Genomic DNA, 25,308 nt, shown 5'->3' on the forward strand with positions numbered 1-25,308 from the left:
CCTGGAGCGGTTTTCAATGTCATCAATCTTATCCTCCAGTGTTTGAACATGCTTTTGCAGGTCGTCCCTCCCTGCCGCCAACTGCTGTACCTTGTCCTCCAGGTCAGACACTCTCTGGCAGTGGGCTGAAAATTCACCCTTCAAGCCTTCAAGCCTTCCACGGTATCGAGCTTATCCGAAACTAAGGAGGCGTTGATGACTTTCCGCACCTCAGCCACAATCTCCGCCACCCAGGCTGAGCTGATCGTGGTTTGGCCCGATTCACCCTCGTCCGCCATTTTATTTTCACTCTGGCGCGTTCTCCTTGTCCTTCTGTGGTGCACGAAGGGCCATCGCGCTCTGACAAGCCCGGTAGATTCCAGCCGCTTTCCAGAGGTAAGTCGCCAATCAGCAGCACAAAGCTTCTGCGATAAAAGCCCTTTTTAATATTTATTTCGAGGGTCGAACCAGGAGCTCTCCTCACTCACAGCCGCTTCCTAGCTCGGCATCACGTTGCTTTTTAATATATTTATAAATGATGTAGAGATGGGAGTAACTAATGAGGTTATTAAATTTGCTGACAACACAAAGTTATTATGTTTCAACGGTTTTTATTGAAAACACAGCAAAAAAAATAGTAGTCACCTAATCATGTTGACTATAGTACAATATTGCAACGCTTAAGAGAACAACATATCCAATAATACAACATGATGTTCAGACATCAAACTTTAGCATTTTCACCCCTCCTCCTCCCACTATACATAGTCTTATAAACTTGTTATGGCAATTCCACTTTACTGGTGCGTTTAAACAATGCAGATACTCTAGCATTGAGTTCAACAGGTCATACCACAGTAATAACCCTCACTTAGTGAATTACACAAACTTCCAGCGTGAGGATCTCATGCCTTGCTAAACAACCCCCAAAAGTTACAACATGTTATCCCCTGATCCCCAAACTTGTCTTTACTTCCAGTATTTAGTTCAAGTACTAGAAACATTCAGATCATAACCAACTTTACTGTATATTGCGAAGTACAGAACAGTTGCCCATTAAACTGCTGAACGTCCTGATCCTTTATAACGTTACCTTCCCCCCCCACACACTCCTATTCCCTCCAACCCTTCCCTCCCGCCCCCTTGATTCACATATCCAGAAGCTGAAACTTCATCTTACGGATCCCTTGCGGGACTTCACTCCAAATACCATTCACTCCACTCATTCTCATAATCTAACCCAGCACATTCAGAACTTGACTCCGTGTCCATGGTGATATTCTGTTTAAATTGGTCCCCCATACCCGTATGAAGCATTGCCTTCTTTTCGGTGTGTACCTAGCATCCTGCAGCTCCCATAGCATAAGCTCGTGAAGTTTATTTCTCCAGTACCAGTACGATGGCGCCCTGTCTGAAACCCAATTGTTAAGAATGCATTTTTTCCCCAAAATACAGGCCTTACTCAGAAAAAACTTCTCCTCCCGCGACCCCTGGTCCCATACTGCGTTTGAGCAGAACATCATTTGCTCAAAGGAGATGCGTACCCGATGTCGCTGAACCCAAGACAGAAACCGAGAGAGAGCTGTCCAGAAGACCCGAATGTCCCTACATTGCCACATGCTGTGATAAAGGGTGGCTCCCCTCATTGCACACTTTGGACATGCATCCACCTCTACAATACCCGCATGCCATGCCTGTCTGGTGGAAAAGTATGCTTTATGAATAGTTCTAAAATGACATTCCTGCAGTTCGGCACTATGCACCACCACCCCATTCCCCTTCAATGCTGCCAAGATTCTCCCTTCTGTTACTCTCCCTCCCGATTCCTGACTCCACTGCTCCGACACCTCCTTAACGTCCCTCTTGGGCCTGTATTCTCTCAGAGCTTTGTGGAACCCTGACACCGATACCTGCCCAGCCGCATCCCCAAACAGAAATTCTCTCAACTGCGTCCCAAAAGCCAGTGACAGGCTCTCACTAGGAAGCCCTTGCATATAATGGGTCAGCTGGCGGTAGGCAAACATCGTCATCGGCCCCCCAGCGCATCTCCCTGCAAATTCTGAATATTGAAGGATGTTTTCGTCCTCCCTTAGAAAATTCTCCAAAAGGATGACTCCAGTGCGCTCTAAGTCTCTGGAGACTTTGCTTTCCCTTCCTGGCTGAAAGTCCGCATTACCAGTCACTGGTAGCAGCACACTACTTTCTGGGTTCTGCCCCCAGAGTCTCAATATATCCAGCCATATGACTCGCAATGGGGTTAACAAGACACTATCCTTCATCAAGGCGGGGAGAGCTTTTCGCTTTGCGTGCAGCAAGAAATTAATGTGCCAGGGGGCTTTCTCCAGGGCCACATCTGTGTTAGTTGTCGTACCCAACACCCAATCCCTTAGGTGCCGCAGCAAACAAGCCTGATTATACTCCCGCATGTCAGGAACACAAAGTTATTAAATCGCGAGAGGATTGTGAAAAATTACAAGAGGACCTTACGAGACTGGGAGACTGGGCAGATGACATTTAATGTGAACAAGTAGAAAGTGATGCATGTGGGAAAAAGGAACCCAAATTATAGCTATGTAATGCAAGGTCCAAGTTAGGAGTCACCGACCGAGAAAGGGATCTAGGTGTCGTCGTTGGTGATACGTTGAAACCCTCTACTCAGTGTGCTGCTGTGGCTAAGAAAGCATATAGAATGTTAGGTATTATTAGTAAAGGAATGGAAAACAAAAATGAGGATGTTATAATGCCTTTGTCCACAGTGCGACCTCACCTCGAATATTGTTTTCAATTGTGGTCACCGCATCTCAAAAAAGATATAGTGGAATTAGAAAAGGTGCAGAGGTGGGCAACGAAAATGATAAAGGATATGGGATGACTTCCCTATGAGGAAAGGCTAAAGCGGCTAGGGCTCTTCAGCTTGGAGATATGATAGAGGTCTATAAAATAATGAGTGGAGTGGAACGGGTAGACGTGAAGCATCTGTTTACTCTTTCCAAAAATACTAGGATTAGGGGGCATGCAATGAAGCTACAAAGTAGTAAATTTAAAACGAACCGGAGAAAATGTTTCTTCACTCAGTGTGTGATTAAACTCTGGAATTCATTGCCAGAGAATGTGGTAAAGGTGGTTAGCCTAGTGGGGTTTAAAAAAGGGTCTGGACAGCTTCCTAAAGGAAAAGTCCATAGACCATCATTAAAATGGACTTGGGGAAAATCTGCTGTTTATTTCTAGGATTAGCAGCATAAAATGTTTTGTACTTTTTTGAGATCTTGCCAGGTATTTATGACCTGGATTGGCCATTGTTGGAAACAGAATGCTGGGCTTGATGGACCTTTGGTCTGTCCCAGAATGTACTTACGACTCCCTTAGATTGCAAGTCCTCCGAGGGACCTACCATACCTGAATGTAACTCACCTTGAGCTACGACTGGAAAGTGTGAGCTAAATACAAAAAATAAATAAAAGATAAAGGATAATCAAACAGAACTTGGTAGTTTTCAATAAAATATGTTAATTTAAAACATAGCATGGTAATTTATAATACAGTGCACAGGAGAGAATTTGAAGAACAAGGACTGTATATTAACTATATCTATTGTAAAAAAAAATTGGCTTGGAGGAATTCTTGGCAGTATAAGAGAGACAGTCCTGGCAAGAAATAAAAAACATGTGGTCCAATGGAGATTATATTCATACTGCAAGGAAATTTTAAAACTGAACTATTTTAAAACTCTAGTAAAACTTTGGCCAGCTATGACATGATTCTTTAGATGTGAGTTTTAAGAGGATGAGCATGATTTTAGAAAGTTAGTGATTTAAATTTTTAGAACATAATATAGTTGAGGACCAGGGCTTCCAAGAGACAGATCCCACTCGGGACAGGGCCAACTTAGCCGGGCTGGGGTGCCACCACCCCGCTCCCCTCTTAAGACCCTTCCCCGTTTGGGCAGCGGCTGTCTGCTTCCCCATTTCCCTCCCTCTTTCTTCCACTTCCTGTGTCATCTCTTTTCCTCCCTTTAAGCATTAAGAAAAACACAATCGAAAATGAAACGATCCATTTCCCTCCACAAGTCTTCTGCAGTAGCTGGAGTGCACAGTACAGGCACCTCTCAGCTATCAAGATGCATTGGTTCCAGGGGTGAGGGGCTGCAGGGCACCCAAAACTGCTTCACCTCTTGCATGTCCAAAAAAGAAAAGAGGCATGGCTTCGAGTGGGGCCCACAGCGTATTTATTGCAGATAGGGAAAGGTGGCCAAGGTGTCTTGTTTGAATCTGGAACCAGGGGCTGACGTTACTTGGTCTATCACTCACTGCTCCTGTGTGCCGGGACCCGGGGTATTGCATTAACACAGCCTCTCAGGTCCCGACACACAGGAGCAAGCGAGAGACAGACCCCAGTGCCAGGCCCTACTGGAAGGCCAGGCCCAGGGAATCTTGCCCTCTCCCCCCCCCCCCCCCTCCCCCCACCGGCGGCCCTGCCTAGGACCACTGCCAGTGAAGTAACAGCAAAAGGACATAGTAACAGAAAAGTTGGATTTATTTCAAGTTTGCTTTGTTATTTTTGGCATTGTTTGGAAATGGTTTAATTTGAAAAGGTAATTCAATATTTCCTCTTTTAAGAGATTTTCATGGAGTCTTTTTCTGGATAGGTTTCTGCTTTTTATACATGATTATTATTTGCAACATAACCTTAAAATATATGTAGCTGTTAAAAAGTTTTCTTCTCCTTTTCTAATAATTACTAGAAATGAAGAAATCACTGCTTTCCTTGACCAAAAGCACTACGTAGAAGAACTGAATAGGCATTTAAGGTAGGAATATTCTCTTAATAAATAGAAAAATTGTTTAATGTTTACTCTCAGGGTGAAAGTTTTTCAGGAGTCAGACATATTTGGTTTTTTTTTTGTTCTTTCCAACCCAACAAAAGCAGATAAGAATTAAACAGAAGGGGTCAAGAATATAACAGAATGGGATGAAGCTTGATGTGTAGGAAAATCTGGTAAAAAGATACAAGTTTAAAAATGGGCCAAATTAGACCACAGGTTCCAGAGCAATAAGCTCCCCTCCCCCAAAAATGGCCTAATGTATTTCTATGAGAGAAATTTAAGCTTCTGTAGCATAGTAAAACATAGGAATGCAATTAATCATAGAGTTGTTGGTCCCATGCAATTCCTCTGTGAATCTCGTGGAAAGAGATGAAGTACCAAAAAATGCAGTCTGAGACCAAGAAAATGTGGCATAAAGATACAGAAATATTTCCCATTGTTTTGGGTGTCACAGGCTTGATCAGAAAGAACTTCCAAGCATACTTGGATGGGTTGCCTATACATGTTAAATATTACAAAATCTAGAAGAAAGCTCTCTTTGGCTCAATGCAAGTTCTACAGTGAGCATTCACAGTAAATTTGAGAGAGTGATTATTTATTTATTTATTTATTTATTTTTAGATTTTGCTCACACCTTTTTCAGTAGTTGCTCAGGGTGTTACATTCAGGTACACTGGATATTTCTCTGTCCCAGGAGGGCTCACAATCTAAGTTTGTACCTGAGGCAATGGAGGGTTAAGTGACTTGTCCAAGATCACAAGGGGCAGCAGTGGGATTTGAACCAGCCACCTCTGGATTGCAAGACTGATGCTCTAACCACTAGGCCACTCTATACCCCACAATACCCTGCAGCTGTCTCACCAACCCACAGACTGCTTTGGCATCCACAGACTATTACCACAACTGCTCCACCACCCCAAAGGCTGCCCCAACCACAAAACTACCTCCAGGCAACTGCACTACTCCCCAAAACTATTCCCCCATAAGTTAACCCACATGCATAAACTACCCCTCAGTTTCTTCATCACCAACCCTAAAGCAACTGCCCCACCTACCACCAAAAACTTGCCTCCCACAACTCCTTCACTGCCTCACCACCTTGCAACCACCACTTTGAAAACTTATTTTCTGTGCAACTGCCCCATTACATCACAAACTGCCACCACCCAAAAAACTAACCCCCCCTACAACTGGCCCAACACTCCTACATGCAGAATTCAATGAACCACAATCTACTTGCTTTCCTTACTTGTTATAAACTTGATTATTTTGTTTCATGCTTTAGTTTATATTGGGGAAATAAAATTGTATCAGTACGTTTTTGTTTTTCTTTTGAAGTCAAATGGTTCACCATTGTCCCACTCAGAACTGCTGAGCTCCCACTCTCACTGTAAGCCTGCACTTACTTTAGAATTGTTAAGCTCCCACTTTTACTGCAGTCTACACATTTATTAGACCTGTTGAGCTCCCGTTTTTACAGTATTCTACACTCTTATTAGAGCTGCTGAGCTCCAACCTTTATTGTAGCCTGCTCGTGGGGAAGGCTTTCCTCAGCCATCATCTTTCACAACATAATTTCAAACCAGGCAGACGGTTGGTGACACCAGATAGCACCTCCCACAATAGGCAGCTTGCTTCTGTGGCTCTACTTCTATCAGAACTGCTGAACTCTCACTCTCACTCTCACTGTGAGCCTATATTCCTATCAAAACTGCTGAGCTCCCTCTCTCACTGTAAGCCTGCACTTACTTTAGAATTGTTAGGCTCCCACTTTTACAGCAGTCTTCACATTTATTAGAACTGCTGAGCTCCTGTTTTTACAGTATTCTACACTCTTATTAGAGCTGCTGAGCTCCAACCTTTATTGTAGCCTGTTCTTGGGGAAGGCTTTCCTCAGCCATCATCTTTCACAACATAATTTCAAACCAGGCAGACGGTTGGTGACACCAGATAGCAGCTCCCACAATAGGAAGCTTGCTTCTGAGGCTTTACTTTTATCAGAACTACTGAACTCTCACTCTCACTGTGAGCCTGTATTCCTTTCAGAACTGCTGAGCTCCCACTCTCACTGTAAGCCTGCACTTACTTTAGAATTGTTGAGCCCCTACTTTTACAGCAGCCTACACATTTTATTAGAACTGCTGAGCTTGAGCTGGAGAACCAACATACCAGCTGAAGAGCCAAACAAACAAAAGTGACCGGTCAGAGCAGCTGGCAAGGAAATCAATGGCAGGATCCAAGGGAATTTTGAACCGCAGATCAAATTCATCAACTGACGAGGCAGACAACGAAAGTGGCCCAAAACAACCCAACCAAAAGGTAATACACAGCCATACATCGCCTAATCCAAAGAAAACATACTGAGAAATAGTGAAGGCAGACAAGATCTCAAACTGTCATACACAAACAAAAACCAAGTCAATCACTAATCTCATGCGCACGCACATATATACATTAAAAAAAAAACCCCAAGCATAAGCAAATCTGACTGGAGACAAACAATCATCTCTAGGCATCTCACTAATGGACCCAGGAAACGCACCTCCCCTTCCTAACACGGAATCACACTGCACTAACGGGCTGTCAACAGTCAAAAGCATTATCCGAGACTGCCAAAGTGCATATATTAGAGGATAAACTTGAGAATAGTAAATGTTCCCATGGAAACCTAAAACATTGTTCAAGCACTAGCTTCCTCACTCCCATATTCCAAAGAACAATCAAGTTAAGTACCTTACCACTGTCTTTCAAACACCATTCATTGACCAAGAGAAACCATCCCCTCCGGGCCAACTGCCAGCAATCCAGGACAGTCAGTTGCACATTTGACACCTCCCTGCTAACTACCTCGAAAGTGCTCTGAAGTTTCCCCCCCGCCTCCCTCTACCCCTCTCTATCCCCTACCACATCCAGAAATAAGAGCCTGCAGTTTACCTGGTTAGGGTGGGTGAGAAGCAATTAACTGCTTCACAGGAGGACCCAGACTCAGAGCTACCCTCCCCCCCCTCACCTTCTCTGCTTTTAACTTATCACTGAAAACGAACCCAACATCAAGCTCAACAGCTGACAGGCAAACCAAACCAGCACACAAGACCATAACACCAGATTCTATACCAAAAAGAAAAGTCCTATCACGCACCCAACCCCCAGAACACGGTCTTATTAGCAGCCACAGGGAATAGAAACCAAAATGAATACCCTCAAACTACTTCCAATAATGTATTCCTCAACACTAATCCACCTAGCACTAACCACCCCACTTACTGAAAGCAACATCATACCCATACTACACAATCGTCATAGATTGACCAGATACACCACACCTCACCAAACTGACAACAACTTAACCAATAGAAGAACACTAACATGCAGACAATCACAACAGAAGGGTAAGAAAGGTCCAAACAAATTCACCTTAACAAAGAAATGGCAACTAACAAAAGTCCACATAACACCTAACACAACAGACCTATTCCAAACAATCCAAGTGGGCTACATCAACGCCAGATCCGTTGTAAATAAAACAGCAACAATAACAGACTGGATCATATCTGAAGACCTTGGCCTACTCTTCATTAATGAAACCTGGATCCATGACCAAAAAGACCCTGTAATCCTAGACCTATGTCCCCCAGGATACAAAATCACACACTGGACCAGAAAAGACAAAAGAGGCGGAGGTATAGCACTAATTTATCGATCCCATTTCACCACTGAAACCACTGCCGAGTCCATAGGACCTCAACTTGAAATTGCCTCAATCAGAATTCACAATATAACCCTATGTGATCATTTGAATTGTATCCTGTTTTACAGACCTCCAGGTAACTGGAACGAAGCCCAGACTAACTTCATGGATTTAATCTCAAACATGTGTAACATACTCCAATATACTAGTATTAGGAGACATCAACCTTCACTTGGAAGACCCAAACTTCATCAACGCATGAGAATGCAAGGAATTCCTCCGCTTATGGGATCTTAAATGGCCACAAATGCAAGCAACCCACGTCAAAGGACACACACTCAATCTAATCTCACACAAACTTTCAACCAACCAGAATTTAATAATAGCAGATATCAAATGGATAGAAACACATTGGACCGACCACTGCAACCTAAATTTGTCCCTACATTGGCGGAAGAAGGGCTTACAACGAATACAAGAACACACATCCTACAGCACAAGAGGTCAAGTAGACCTGAAAACATTCTGGCAACTGATATACAATAACGAATAGACAGCACAAACAGACTCCACATGCTACCTCATAGAATGGTACAAAATATGCAAAGGCATACTAGATGAAATCGCACCCTTACGAACAAGAACCCCACGCAAGCACAACTCGATACCATGGTTCAGCGATGAACTGAAAAAACTAAAAACGCATACCGGGAAACTCGAACGAGCATGGAGGAAAACCAAAGATGAACATACACTCAACGCATGGAAACAAATACAAAGAAAATACAAATACGCTATAAGACAGACAAAAAGATCTTACTACAAAACTAAAATAGGGACAGATTACAATGACACAAAGAAACTATACCAACTCGTGAACAAACTCCTAAACACCAGCTTGGTCACTACAACAAATATAGACATTCCATCTGCAGATAAATTTGCTAAGTATTTAAATGAAAAAATCATAAAACTACGCAGCACTCTACCTCAAGACAACACCAACATCAAAACCTTCCTTAATGAGTTGGACCCAACCACTGGAGAATACCCGGCTGATCGGACTTGGTTAAACTTAGCCCTCTTTACCATTGAAACAGTCACCCAAGCGATTAACAGGTTCTGCAACACTCACTGCAAACATGATACCTGCCCGAGCCACCTATTGAAATTCACCCCTGACTGAGTCATAGTAGACCTCACATCCCACCTAAATTTTATGCTTCAACAGGGTCTCTTCCCCAAGGAAACTAGCAATATCCTACTCACCCCGATACCAAAGGATACCAAGAAAAAAACAAATGAAATCACCAACTACCATCCAGTAGCATCGATCCCGCTAGTAGTTAAACTGATGGAAAGCATGGTAACCAAACAACTTACAGACTATATAAAAAAATTCTTAATACTGCACGAATCACAGTCAGGTTTTCACCTCCTCCACAGCACTGAAAGAGTACTACTCACCCTCCTATCCAAATTCAAACAGGAAATAGCAACAGGGAAAAAAATCCTTCTCCAATTCGACACGTCTAGTGCATTCGACATGGTAAACCACAATATACTACTAAGACTGCTAGATAAACTCTGGATTGGTGGAAACATACTTAGCTGGACCAAGGGCTTCCTAACCACAAGAACATATCACCATGGAAAGCAGACTGTGGAGTACCACAAGGATCACCGCTATCACTGATCCTGTTCAACCTAATGATGACCCCACTAGCCAAGACCTTATCCAACCAAGGCCTCAACCCTTTCATATACGCAGACGATGTCATAATATACATCCCTTACAAAGCCAAACTGACAGAAATCACTAATGAGATCAATCTCAGCTTGAACATCATGGACTCACGGGCAAATGCATTTCAACTAAAAATAAAGAAAAAACACATTGTCTCATCCTCTCATCCCAACACAGCATGGACAACCCCACAAGAACATCCCAACACAGCGTGGACAAGCCCACAAGAATTGACATACCAGACTACACTCCTATCTCAGTCTGAAAATCCTCAGCCTAACAGTGGACCATAACCTAACACTGGAGAGCCAAGTGGCATCCACAACAAAGAAAATGTTTCACTCAATGTGGAAACTCAAACGCTTAAAACAATTTTTCCTGAGGGAAACATTTTGCACCCTGGTACAATCAATGGTACTAAGCCGCACAGACTACTGCAATGGAATCTATGCGGGATGCAAAGAACAAACCTTAAAGAAACTTCAGACCACACAAAACACAGCAGCTAGGCTTATATTTGGAAAAACGTGATTTGAAAGCGCAAAACCCCTCCGCAAAAAGCTACACTGGCTCCCAATCAAAGAACGCATTGCTTTCAAAATCTGCACCCTGGTTCACAAAATCATCTACGGTGAAGCCCCAGGGTACATGACAGACCTGATCGACTTACCAACCAGAAACATATTCGAATCAACATGAACATTTCTAAATCTTCACTACCCAAGCTGCAAAGGTCTTAAATACAAATCAATCTACGCTTCCAGTTTCTCCGACATAAGCACACAATTATGGAATGCAAAGAGGTGGGATAATGTGGGATACAAATGCAATAAATAAATAAATGCATTACCAAAAGCCTTGAAAATGACGTACAACTACCTAAGCTTTTGGAAATCACTAAAGACTAGCTTGTTCCAAAAGGCATACCCTACTGACCCAACTAAATGCTTGAACTGTGCTACACAACAAAACTCAAGTACGTAATGGACATTACTCGACTCTTCCGTTGTACGACTCCCTAATGTGACAGTTCTACATGAACTTGATCCTATCACAACATTACCTTGTATTTGTTCACTGGAGACTTCAAAGCCTCTCCGGTACTATGTAAGCCACATTGAGCCTGCAAATAGTTGGGAAAATGTGGGATACAAATGTAACAAATAAATAAATATAGGTGACATTATCTGGCACCAGTGATGGGACGCAGGGCTGGTGCTAGTTAATTTGGTGCCCTTTGTGAATAATTATGTGCTGGCTCTTACTTGTTTCGTGGATTCTTTGTAATTCTTAATTTGTATGTTTTCCATTAAGCACACAACAGAAACAATGTATAATGAGAAAAGAAATTTAAAATTTTGAATATGTATTTATTGAAACATAACCTCTTGATTCGCCCATGGGAATATATGGGCATCTCTAGCATTTAGCGCAAGCTTAATTTTGGCATGCGCTAAAAATGCTAGCACACCTTTATAAAAAGGGGTCCATAGTGAGAGAAAATTGAAATAAGTAACCATTATAATAGAACAAATATAATGTAAACATTTAATGATTTATTAGACTGCTATTCTGAAAAGAAAAAAAGTCTATCAAGGCAGTGTACATTTCAAGTAAAACACTTTTGGTCACATGCTCCTGGGGCTGTAGTTCGCAGTTTGCAGACTTATTGTCCTTCTCAGACGTTACAGTCTCAGACCAAGAATTTATTGGTTGTTCCATCTTTTCATCTGGGATGTTTGGAGGAAATTCATAGTTGTTTTTGTTATTGTTGGTCTTGTTTGTGGAATTCAATGCCATTAGCTACTCGTAGGTCGGCTTCAGCTCTCCAGTTTGAGAAATTACTAAAATCCTGGCTATTTTTGTAGGGTGTTTAGATGATAGATGGTTTCTGAGTTTTTAGAGTTTGCGATTTGTAAGATTTGTGGTTTTTTTTTAAATGACTGTTTTATTACACCTCACCTAGATGTTTGTATAGGTGGGTTATAAATTATTATTATTTAACCTTATGATGACCCCACTGGCCAGAGCACTAGCCAAGCAAGGCCTTAACGCATTTCTATATACGGATTACATCACAATGTACATACCCTTCAAACAGAATCCCTCCGAAATCACCAAAGAAATAACAAACAGCATGAACACCATGGAATCATGGGCTTCGGCATTTAAGTTAAAACTCAACAGAGAAAAAACTCAATGTCTCATTCGCTCTTCCCAATACAACACTGAACGTCCTACCACCATCAATGCCTTGGATTCCTCTCACCCAATCTCAGACAAATTGAAAATTCTAGGCATTATAATAGATCACAACCTAACATTCGAAAACCAAGCTAAGAACACAGCAATGAAAATGTTCTACACAGTGTGGAAACTTTTACGCATAAAACTCTACTTCCCCAGAGACATATTCCGCAACATGATCCAATCACTGGTGCTAGCCCAAGCAGACTACTGCAATGGAATCTATGCAGGATGCAAAGACCAAATCATAAGAAAATTACAGACAGCACAGAAACACAGCAGCCAGACATATACAGAAGAACTCTCTTCGAAAGCGCAAAACCCCTTCTCCAAAGTCTCCACTGCTACCAATAAATGCACGCATAACCTTCAAGATATACTCAATCATGTTTAGAACTATCTATGGCTGAACTAATCGATCTACCTCTAAGAAACACGATGAAATCAGCGAGATCATACTTGACTCTTCACTACTCCAATTGCAAGGGACTGAAATACAAAACATCATATGCAGACAGCTTCTCCTATATGGGCACCCAATTCTGGAACTCACTGCCAAAAAACCTCAAACTCACTGACAACTACCTCAAATTCCGTAAAAACATACCTTTTCAAGAAACTACTTCCACCAGCGTCTGCTCACCCCAAAACAACTTAAACATTGCCGAAATACGCTCATAAATTAAAAACGATTCTAACCTCATCCATCAACTTTTTCTCAAAGACTATTCAAACATAGTCCATGCCAGTTTTGATCATATTTATTAAGAACTATACTTCAGCAAAACCGATCTCTGTAACAGTCTCTCTTATATTATTTAAGCCACATTGAACCTACCGATGGGTGGGGAAATGTGGGATACAAATGTAATAAATAAATACAAATAAAACAATATCCATAAAAAAGTACAAAGCAAAAACATGAAACAGTTATACTACTAACAGGAAAACTTGCAGGGAGTCACCAGCCCTTTCCTTATGTTAAGATCTGTTGCCATTAAAGCTTGTAGGTAGTACAGGTTTTCACGAGCTTCTTAAAACTTGAAGAATGAGGAGGGTTCTTGACGTATAAACGATAGTAAAGAATACCAGAGGGAAGGAGCCAGGAAAGTAAAAATTCCTATGTGAGAATTGTAGTCTAACAGGTGGCAGAACAGTGTAAAAAATCTTGAAGAGCAAAGTGTCCTTGGTATTGTGTTTGTAATATAATAGTCAGCTAGATATGATAGATCAAAATACAGTGCCCAAAAAGTTATGAGCAGAATCTTTAGTTCTATACAGAAAGATACTGGCAGCCAGTGGTACAGAGCTGGAAGGTGAGACACCCAATCATACCATGCTCTCACCAGTATCTTAACAGCTGTGTTGAACCAGCTGGAGCTATTTCAGTAAGTACTGTGGCACCCCATTGTACAAAGCATTACAGTAACCCAGTTTTGCCACAAATGAAAGCAGTAAAATTGCTAACTTACAGAAGCACTCATCAATGAAATTGACCAAGCCTGTGTTAAATTGTACCAACTCACATGATGACAGGATATAATCAGTTCCTGTTGGGGTCCTTCCGCTGAGGAAGCAAATACTAAATCAGGAGCATCGGGTTGCTAGCAAAAGACCTCTGTGGTAAAATTATAAATAGACATAGATCAACAGATGGGATAAAAATCCTTCAGTGTCCCTTGGAGCATAGTCATGACAGTTAGGACACGGAACATGTATAGCACCACCAAGTCTGTCATGCCATCATTCAGTTCAAGTTCAGGTCTACATATATTGTATCACCTTATACTTTAGTCAGACTGGATGGTCTTTCTGTCTTCATCTACTACGTTACTATTTCTCTAAACTGGATAATTGAGCAAGGAGAAGACTGATCATGGAGACAAGAGACCAATGGCAACTTTAAAAAAGCTTCATGCTTATAGCCAAGATGTGCCAAAGTGTGTGTATGTGACAACACTGTCTCAAACACTTCACAAATCTGGCCTGTATGGTAGGATTGCAGAGGTTGCAACTCTACCTCTATTTTGTCCCAGCCTTATGGAATTCAGCTCCCTTTGAGTGGAGGAGTAGCCTAGTGGTTAGTGGAGCGGACTCTGATCCTGGGGAACTGGGTTTGATTCCCACTGCAGCTCCTTGTGACTCTGGGCAAGTCACTTAACCCTTGATTGTCCCAGGTACAAATAAGTACCTGTGTATAATATGTAAACCGCTTTGAATGTAGTTGGAAAAACCACAGAAAGGCGGTATATAAGTCCCATTCCCCTTTCCCTTTGCATCAGGAGAGAAATTTGCTTTCTGTTTTATAGGGTTAGGATGAAATATATTTTTAATCATTTGCATTAATTAAAACTTTATTGTTTTGGGCTTGCTGAATGAACATAATAAAAGGGCAGTTACATAAGGAATCAGCACAGTGGTAATATAACTCCACAGAAAAAATATAGTTCCTCAGCGACCCTACAGACCGGTCAAGACCGCTTGGGTTATGCACACCTACCAGCAGAGGGGAGACTGAGAACAGTAATCTTTGAACACTGTATATGTAACCTGTGCAGAATCCCAATTAGCCAGTATTTCTCAGCCTCCAGCAGAGGGTAGATGAGCAGCCTGTGCAGCCTTTCTGGTCTGGTAGGCCTTAGGGGGTTCTTGGGGTCTGTTTCCTTATGCCTTTGTTGTAAAAAAAAACAAAAAACCCTGTACTTGGTTTAGAACTCTGTGTGCTTCGGGGTGTGAGTTCGGTGGGGCCCCATTTCCCCTTTGGGATGTCACACCCGGGTGGTTGGGACCCTCCCCCTGTCCTGCTCTCCTTGTGCCTCAGCTACCGTGTTTGGACGGTAACCTTGAGTGCCCTTTAGTCTGCAGCAGCGGGGCTCAAATAAAGATTTTTTTTTTTTTTTGATTTATAAGAAGTCTTTATTGTGCAATTCAAAAATACAGATTTGCTGCGATACAATAAAAATGATGCACCTGTCCACAAATCTTACATAAACATAGGTAAAGCCAGTACACTTTTCGTATATAACTGTAACATTCAAATACAAACCTTAGTAGACTTCAAGTTATTTTTCTTAAACTTTTCAATATTCGCTAATTATCCCCCCTGTGTCCTACCCGCCCCCCCCCCTTCCCATTTTCCCCCCCTTCCCTCCCTCCCATTTAATTTAGCGATGTAACCGTACAGGCTGCTGTCATGATAACATCACACTACAGAGTTTGCATAGCGATCAGAGAAATGTTTCCATATCGATTGCCATTTATTCATCTGGCGTTTTCTAACCGCTATCAACCTCTCCATCTCACACACATAGCTCAATTTGTTATGCCATTTTTTGATTGGCGGGACCCCTGTCTGTTTCCAATGGGAAGCTATGGTGACTCTGGCAGCCCCCAGTGCCTGTTGCACCAAGATTTGTTGGGGCTTCTTTAGTCCTGGTGGCTTTACTGAAAAGAGAAAGAGCTCAGGAGTCCACGGAATTGAACATCCCACCCACTGCTGTAACCGAGCATGTACTGACTTCCAAAATGCCCGAACTTTTACACATCTCCACCACACATGACCCATATTCCCTCTTTGTCCGCATCCCCTCCAGCACAGCCCGGAAGAATCCGGAAATATGCGCTGAAGGCGGTCCGGAGTGAGGTACCATCTGTATAATACTTTCATTGCATTTTCTTTAAATGGGACATGGCTATACACTCCGGCCACATGTCGCTCTATTCTCTCCCACTCAGTCTCCCCCAGGGCCATTCCAGTCTCTTTTTCCCAACTCTTCCTATGTAGAGTATAGCTAGGTACTTGTGCAGCGATACTGTGATATAATCGACTGATCAATCCCCGTGAGAAGGCAAATTTCTCACATATGTCTTCTAGGCATAACCGTTCCCTTTTTATGACCTTACGTACAGCCTCAGTTTTAAGGAAATGTGCTAATTGACAATAAGCAAATTCATCCCCATCCTCTATGGAGTATTTGATCTTCAGGGTTTCAAACGGGATCAGAGAATCCTCCTCAAACATCCGACCCCAATTGCTCAGGCCCTCCATATGCCACCGCTGAAAAACCCCCGTTTCGTTCCCGGGTAAAAACATGGGATTAAATGCTATAGGGGCCATACGTGTTAGTATACAACGCCCTTTTGGAAACATGCTATCCCAATAGTGGAGAGTGACACATATGGACGGACACATACCCTCCCTCAGCACTCTGAAAGGCTTAGGAAGCCACACAAGCGATCCCAAAGGCCTTGTCCCCAAGGAATGTTGTTCAATATGCACCCATTGTCTATCAGGGTAATTCTGATGCCATTCAATCGCAGCTTTCCCCTGAGCGGCCCTGTAGTACCATAGAAGATTTGGGACACCCAATCCTCCCTTTCTCCTAACTTGGTAGAGCAACTGGCGCGCTAAACGCGGACGTTTACCCGCCCAGACGAATCGCATAATAGAGTCTTGCATGGATGCAAAGAGTCGCCTGGGCAGCATTACAGGTAGCGCTTGAAATAGATATAACAGACGGGGTAGCACGTTCATCTTAACAATGGCTATCCTTCCGAACCACGAAACCTCCTGATCTCCCCAACGCTCTAGGTCTAGCTTGATGGTGCGGGTCAGCCCCTTATAATTGGCCTCGGTTAGTTCAGATAGATTGGAAGTAATATTCACCCCCAGGTATTTGATGTGTTTTGTAGCCCACCGGAACTGGTATTGTGCCTTCAAGGTCTCTACTATATCTTCTGGAACTGAAACATTCAAAGCCTCCGACTTTGTCATATTGACTTTGAAACCAGAAACTGCTGAATATTCCTCTATAAGACACAGAAGGTTAGAGAAAGTGGGCACAGGACGAGTGACATATAATAAAATATCATCCGCGAAAAGAGCTGCCTTATGTGTTCTATCCGCTACTCGGGCCCCATACACTCCCGGATCTGACCTTAGTTTTGAAGCAAACGGCTCCATAACCATTGCAAATAAAAGGGGTGACAACGGGCATCCCTGCCTAGTTCCCCTTTGAAGTCCAAACAGATCTGAATTACTCCCATTGACCCGAACACACGCTTGAGGAGAATCATATAGTGCCTGGATCCATTTCCTGAATTGGGCTCCAAATCCCATGGCCTCCAGAACCTTATACATGAAGGGCCAATGGACCCTATCGAAAGCTTTTTCTGCGTCCAAGCTAAGTAGACACAGAGGCCGTTTAGTATTTTTTGCTAGGTATATAAGGTCCAGGGTACGCCTGATGTTATCTGTGGCTTTACGATGCGACACAAACCCAACCTGGTCGGGATGTATGAGTGTCGGCATCAATGGTGCCAGTCTGTTTGTCAGCACTTTAGCCAGTATTTTAACATCTGAGTTCAAGATTGAAATAGGTCTGTAAGAACCACAGTCAACCGGATCTTTATCTGGCTTAGGTAATACTGCAATCCATGCCTCCATCATTGAGGTGGGCAACTTCCCCCCCCTTCCCACCTGATTGAACAGGTCCGCGAGAAGTGGGGCCAGTTCAATTGCAAATTTCTTATAGAATTCATTCGGAAGCCCATCCAATCCAGGCGACTTACAGGAGGGCAGGCCACGCATTGCCTCCTGTACCTCAAGTGGAGTAACGGGTTTATCTAACAATTCTCGGTGCTGGAGTGTTAAGCTTGAAATCTCACTATCAGCCAGGTAGGTATCGATAGATTCCGAGGTGGGTGCGATCTCTTGTGTATACAATGTTTGATAAAATTCCCTAAAGCGTTTACGAATAAGGTCTGATTTATATATTGTGGATCCTGTGCCATCACGTACCTGCTTTACTGTACGATCAACTTTTTGTCTCTTTAATTTAATAGCCAGGAGCCGGCCAGCCTTATTGGCAAATTCGTATACTCCAGCCCTTAACCTCTCTCGGCCCATGTTAAGCTGCTCTGTGTAAATGGAGTCCAGCTTCATCCGCTCTCCACGCAGTTGGGTCAGTATGTGAGGTGATTTATTAGTTTTGTGTTGGCCCTCCAGCACCTGTATCCGGTCCATACATCTCGCTATTTGGAGTTTACGTGCCCGCGAGCGTGTGCTTGCTAGTTTTAAAAAATAACCCCTTGAGACCGCCTTCATTGCATCCCACACAGTAGCTAAGGATGGGCCTGAATTAAGGTTGAACTCTAAGTATTCCTTCAACAGCTTTCTATAGCCGTCTTCCACCTCCTGTTCTAGCAACAAGCTCGTGTTCAGTGTCCATCTCCTATCTTTTATTTCCAATTTTATATTCGGCAAGGTGACCCATACAGGTGCATGGTCGGAGATCGTTATGTTGCCTATTCCAGCCGTTGGACCTTGCTCTACCAGCGAGACATCTACAAATATATGGTCAATACGAGAATAAGAATTGTGCACTGGGGAGTGATATGTGTAATCTCTGTCCGCCACATGTGTCAATCTCCATAGATCTAGTGTACCTAGGGAATGTGCCAATGACGCCAGCGCTAGAGCCTCTCTTCTCCCCTCCGTATTGGTAGGTCCCGTTCTATCCAATTCTGGGTTAAGGACTGCATTAAAATCACCCCCCATTATTAAAGGGCCCTGCACAAATAAGGCTAGCAAATTCTTCACCCTAGTAAAGAACTCTGCCTGCCCACTGTTGGGGGCATATACAGATGCTATCGTTAAGTCAACCTGGTCTATTTGGACATGTAAGAATATAAACCGCCCTCCCGGGTCTTTCTTTATTCGTAGCACCTTTACCGCTACTGCTGAGTGGAACATTACAGCCACCCCTCTTTTTTTGGAGGCCTCAGATGAAGCACAATAGACCCCAGGGTATCCCGAGCAGGAGAGAAGTTTTTCATGCTTGCTTCGGAGGTGTGTCTCCTGCAGGAGAACCACGTGTGGCTTCAACTGTTGTAGCTCTTTATAGAGCTTCTGCCTCTTTTGGGGCATATTCAAACCTTTAACATTATAGGATATTATTTTTAATTCAGCACTCATTATTCAAGGTGTAAATAGCGTGCAACTTTGATATTGACAGCAGCTTTACATTCCAATTTGCACCACAATATAAGCGTAAGAACATTTCAGTCACCCAGCATCTAGTACAGTCTATACATATGGTCCTTTCAGTCACCCCATCCCCCCCCTTCTTTGACCTTACCCCAAGATCCCTTTCTTAATCGCATCCCTCCCTCCTCCCACTGTTCTCCCCCCTTCCCTACCCTCCCTTCTAGTTCCCAACCCTTAAAATCCCTCCTAGTTCCCCCATTCCCACCAGGTCTACCTGATTCCATCCCCCCACCAGACAGTGCCTTAGGCACCGAATGGGTTATCAGAGAAAGAAACCTCTCCGATCAGGTTGGCCACCCTTCCCCCTCCCTCACAAAACACAGCTCCCCTCTCTTTAGATTTATTGCTCATGATGCTATTCATCCGTGGCACACCCACCCCTTATAGGAGCATATACCACTTGAAAACTTTCCCACTTCCAGACAGTTTGATAAGTCCCATTATGCTGACATCAATACTTATAACAGAGTTTACCAGTGTACAAACCAATTCAGTTCCTTTATTTCTGAGTCTTCTGACCCACACGCTTCCATTTCTGCAAGCGAGCTTTCGTGGAAGGCGCTATCTCTGTTGGCAGCGCAGATGTCGGGGTCAGGCCTGCATCGTGTAAGATCTGCCATGCTTCAGAGACCCGGCGAAGCCGGAGCTGTTTGCCTTTTAATTCAAAACATACAGCAAAAGGGAAGCTCCAGCGATATGCAATTTTTTCCTTATTTAGGATCTCCAGGACTGGTTTCATTGCCCTCCTTTGAGCCAGCGTGTATAATGAAAGGTCTTGAAACACTGTAATCCGCGCTTCTTTATATTCTAGCGTGGTCAGTTGGCGAGCCCGCTGCCAGACCCGTTCCTTAAATGTGAATGATGTAAAGCGCACAATTATATCTCTAGGCCTGTTTGCCATTGTTTTACCCAGTGCCCTGTGTGCACGATCTATCTCCAACTCTCCAGGGGTGTAGCTCTCTCCCATGATGTGCTCGCAGAGAGTTCGCACGACAGTTGGGATATCTTCGCCGCCGCCATTTTCAGGTACTCCCCGAAATCTCAAATTGTGTCTGCGCCCTCTATTTTCTAAATCATCCAGCTTATATTGTAGCTCCTCAGCCTGGTCAGCCAGTTGACCGATGCGTGCGTCCATGGCCGCGTTAGCCTCTGCTTGCTCGTCGGCTCTCTCTTCTAGTGTCACCACGCGGCCTCCCAGCTCCCGTAGATCCATGCTAATGGAGTCCACGTGTTCCAGAATTTCCACCCTGGATGCCTTAATTTCTTCGCGTATTGCTTCAAGGCATTTCGCTAGATCTTTAGGGTAACTTTTCTTTTTAAGCGCCGAACTTCGCCGGTCCACGTGGGAAGACGCAGTGTCAGAGTCTGATGATTGCCGCTGCTCCGGAGAAGCATGGCGCGACAGGCCTTTCGCCGTCTGCCTTGTCGAGTGGCGCTCTCCCTCCCGCGTCTGCGAAGTCGCGGTTTTGCTCATTATGTGGAGCGGGTTATTCCAACCTTGTCCACCCGATTTGGCACTTGATTTGTGATGGGGCACCACAGAAAACAGCTCTATTCAGCGGGGAAGTGCAGGAGCAAGAGTTTTAGGCAGCCATCTAATCTCGTGACGTCCTCAAATAAAGATTTTAAAAGGCAAAAAACCCTCCGGTTTTGTGCCGGTCCCTTTTTGTGTCTGGGCTGTCCAGGAGAGCGGAGGTTGTTGTTACAGGGGTGTGTGTTGTGCCTGCCTTTGGCGGCGGATCACTTCTTTTCCGCTCTCCTCCCTACTGCGGTTTTGTCAGCGGGAAAACCGCTGCACTGCTGATTTTGCTTCCGTCTGGGCTTAGAGGCGCAGGGGACTCAATGCCACCTCTGTGGGGAGCCGAAGCCGCCATCCTCCGCACCGCCGCAGTTAACCGAGGCGGTTACTGCTGCAGGAACTGTTTCTTCTGAGATGGCAGCACAGGCGGGAGTGACAGCGGCGGTCCAATTTTTGGTGATATCCGGCGCCATCTTGGATTCTTCCCGCGCCACGGAGCCGTCTCAGTCGGTGCTGGGGACTCCCTTTCCAGGTCCCTCCTTAGTTAATGAGAGTTCAGGAGGGATGGGATTCTTCCCTGATTTTATTGGGTTAATGTACCAGGCATGGAAATCGGAGTCCCGCACGGCCTGGCCTTCCTGGTGAGGGGGCAGGTCCAGTGGTCGTAAAGAGACCTCACCTGAACTGGGCAGAGGATCTCAAATCTTTTTCTCTACTAGGGTCCGAGGAGGACCTTAGTGACCTCGGGGAGAAGGATCTTTTAGTTTTATCCCAGGAGAAGGAGTGTTCCTTGCTGGGGGAGGACCACTTAGTGATGAGGCTTTTTCATTGGGATGAGTTGCCTGAATTAATTGATCAGTTGTCTGCTACCCTCAAGAGTGAGCCAGCTGAAACCCCTGTGGGGGATGCAAAGCAGTTAGATCCCTTGATTAAGGGGATTCGGTTTCCTTCCCATTCTTTTCCTATGAACAAAGGTCTGAGGGAGATGGTAGCACAGGAGTGGTCTTCTTCAGGTACTCCTTGTAAGGTATCTTGGGGCATTGCTAGGCTTTACCCTATCCCACAGGAGGACAGGGACTGCCTGATGTCCCTAATGGAAGATGCGGTGGTGACTGCGGTCACTAAGGCCACAGCTATTCTGGTGGATAGTGGTGCAGCGATATGAGACCCCCAAGATAGGAAGTTGGAATCCTTTCTTAGGCGTAGTTTTGGTTTATCAGCCCTGGTGCTGCAAGCGTCTGTTTATGGGGGTCTGGTGGCTCGCGCTTGTTTCCGCTGGGCTGAAAAGCTCCTGCATGATCCAGGTTTTGACAGGGCTACCTGGGTTTAGGAATTGGCCAAGTTAGAGATGGGCTTATCTTTCTTATCTGATGCTCTTTACAATTTGCTGAGAGCGTCGGCGAAGAACATGGCCCTGGCAGTTGGAGCCCGCTGGGCACTTTGCTTACGGGGTTGGGCCACAGGCGCAGCTTCTAAATCAAAGTTAAGTTCACTCCCTTTTAACATAGTAACATAGTAAATGACGGCAGATAAAGACCTGTACGGTCCATCCAGTCTACCCAACAAGATAAACTCGTTTTACATGGTATGTGAAACTTTATACCCAAGTTTGATTTGTCGTTGCCATTCTCAGTCTGCCCAGCACTGTTCTTGTACTAAGTTCTGAAGCTAACGTCAAAACCCCTTAAAATTTACACTCCAGCCCATCCATATCTATGCAGTCACAATCAGGGCATAGACTGTAGAAGTATGCCCAGCAATGGTTTCGCTTTCTAATCGCCACTAAGATTCTGTGGATCCATTCCTTCTAAACAGGACTCCTTTGTGTTTATCCCAAGCATGTTTGAATTCCATTAATGTTTTCATCTCCACTACCTCCCGCGGGAGGGCATTCCACATATCCACCACCCTCTCTGTGAAAAAATACTTCCTGACATTACTCCTGAGTCTGTCCCTCTTCCACCTCAATTCATGTCCTCTAGTTCTACCGCCTTCCCATTTCCGAAAAAGGTTTGTTTGCGGATTAACACCTTTCAAATATTTGAACATCTGTATGATGTCACCCGTTTCTCCTTTCCTTCAAGGTATACATGTTCAGGTCGGCAAGTCTCTCCTCGTACGGTTTGCAACACAAATCCCATACCATTTTTGTAGCTTTCTTCCAGTCTTTTTACATCTTTAGAAAGATACGGCCTCCAAAACTGAACACAAAACTCCAAGTGGGGTCTCACCAACGACTTGTAGAGGGGCATCAACACCTCCTTTCTTCTGCTCGTTATACCCCTCTCTATGCAGCCTAGCATCCTTCTGGCCATGGCCATCGCCTTGTCGCATTGTTTCTTCACCTTTAGATCCTCAGACACCAACACCCCAAGGTCTCTCTCCTGAGTCAAGCTTACTAATCTCTCCCCTCCTATCCGGCATCTCTCGGGTTTCTGCACCCCAAGTGCACACTTTACTATTCTTGGCTAAAATTACTTTCCTCCGAGTGGATTCCATTTACCATGCTCTTTGGAGAGGGTTTGAATAAGTTGGTGCGCAGTCTTAGGGACGCTAAGGTTCCGGTCTTTTGGAGATCCATCCCAAGTCAGGTAGCCGGGGGACGTCGGCGCATGGTCATTTTCAGGAAGCTTGGCGGTATAGGCCAGGTAGGTTGAGCAGAGTACCCAGAGGTCATTTTTTTTTAAAAACTTTATCTTTATTAAGCTTTTTAACAAACATAATTTCACATTTATGAATGATAATACACAATTTGGAAATAAAAATTATATAGACAAGCAAATATTTTTTAAGTTTCAAATAGTTATCGACCACAAGAATAAGAAATCAATCCAAGATGTAAGATTAATAATATAATCTAAAGGAAATAAACATACATTGTAAATTATATTAATGAAGCGTCACGTCCCCGAGTGATTCACTCCAAGGCTGTTAAACAGTGTACATATGGGATTAAACCACTACATTAACCTCTTCCCTAGTGATTAGAAATTCCTCTAGCTGTTTGGGGTCAAAAAATTGAAACTGTTTAGATTGAAACACTATTCTACATACACAAGGAAATTTCAACAGGAAGGTAGCTCCTATTGCCACAGTTCTTGTGCGTAAAGCCAAAAAGGCTTTACGCCTCTTCTGAGTCTCTCTTGATAAGTCTGGGTATATTCTTATTTTTGACCCCCAAAAAACTGAATCCAAATGTCTTAAAGAAAGTCTCAGTACTGCATCCCGATCCATCTCCAAGGCAAATGAGACTAATAATGTTGCTCTTTTCGTTATAACATCTAATGATGACTCCAAAAAGGTAGTCAGATTCATCACTGCACCACCTTGAGGAAAGTTTTCTGATTCCATTCTAGAATCAGTTGGCAAATAAAACGCTCTAGTTATTGGTGGTAGTGAATTTTCTGGCATACCCAATATTTCCACAATATATTTTTTTTTACCATTTGTACAGGGGTAATAAGAGGTGAACTAGGAAAGTTTATTAGTCTCAAATTAAGTCTCTTAGTCTGATTTTCCAGATATTCCAGCCTTCAGGAAGTAAAGTTCTTATCTTTAATCAATGTTTGACCCACAAGTTCCATTTTTTTAGTTCTTTCAGTAAGAGATTTTACTTCTACAGCTTGTTTTTCAGTCTTTTGCAATTGAATTAATGCAGTTTCTGATAAAGTCTTAATGATTGTAGCATTTTTTGTTACCACAGATTGTAGGGAAGAATGTGCAGTAAAGGTTAAGTCCCATAGTGACTCTAGCGTCACTACAGCTGGTTTTTTCCATTTTCTCCAATGTTAATTCAGGAAGGGGCGCTTTAGCAGCATTTTCCAGAATACTCACTGTCTGTGCAAGCAGTACAGGAGCTGATGTCGCTTCTGGAGCTCCCAAACTGTCGTCCCTCTGATCTCCCCTTGTCTCCAAAGGGCTCCCTCCCTGCAGACTCTGCTCTCCACTGGGGGTTGGACCTGCAGGGCTCCTCTGGAGACGCTGGCTTCCTGGTTGTGGAGGAGCTGCACGTTGGATGGGGCTGAGAGAGGCCCCATCTACACTGTCGGCTGACGCAGAAGCCCCAGCCACAGCTACCGGAATAGAAATCTGCCCGGGACCCAGTGCAACTGCAAAATCTTCCATCTTAGCCTGCCGAAGTTTACTTGTCCCGTCAGGGAGAGAGGGAATCTCTCTGACTTTGCCTCTCCTTTTCCCCATTCCGGGGTTCAGGTAAGGAGCAACTTGCTGGCGTTTGCAAAGAAGAGTGAGACGCATC

The 25,308-nt window shown here is 43.9% G+C and overlaps 1 protein-coding gene across 6 annotated transcripts in view; it reads left to right on the forward strand.

Annotated features, from left to right (window-relative positions):
• Positions 1–25,308, forward strand: part of RUFY1 (RUN and FYVE domain containing 1) — a 744,748-nt gene that overhangs the window by 276,982 nt on the left and 442,458 nt on the right. For all 6 annotated transcript variants that reach the window (XM_030213172.1, XM_030213171.1, XM_030213174.1 and 3 more), the window contains one exon: positions 4,721–4,786. In XM_030213172.1, the coding sequence (XP_030069032.1) occupies positions 4,721–4,786 (66 nt within the window). The remainder of the gene's footprint in view (positions 1–4,720; positions 4,787–25,308) is intronic.

This window comes from Microcaecilia unicolor, chromosome 8 (assembly GCF_901765095.1).
Source record: "Microcaecilia unicolor chromosome 8, aMicUni1.1, whole genome shotgun sequence".
NCBI classification, from domain to species: domain Eukaryota; kingdom Metazoa; phylum Chordata; class Amphibia; order Gymnophiona; family Siphonopidae; genus Microcaecilia; species Microcaecilia unicolor.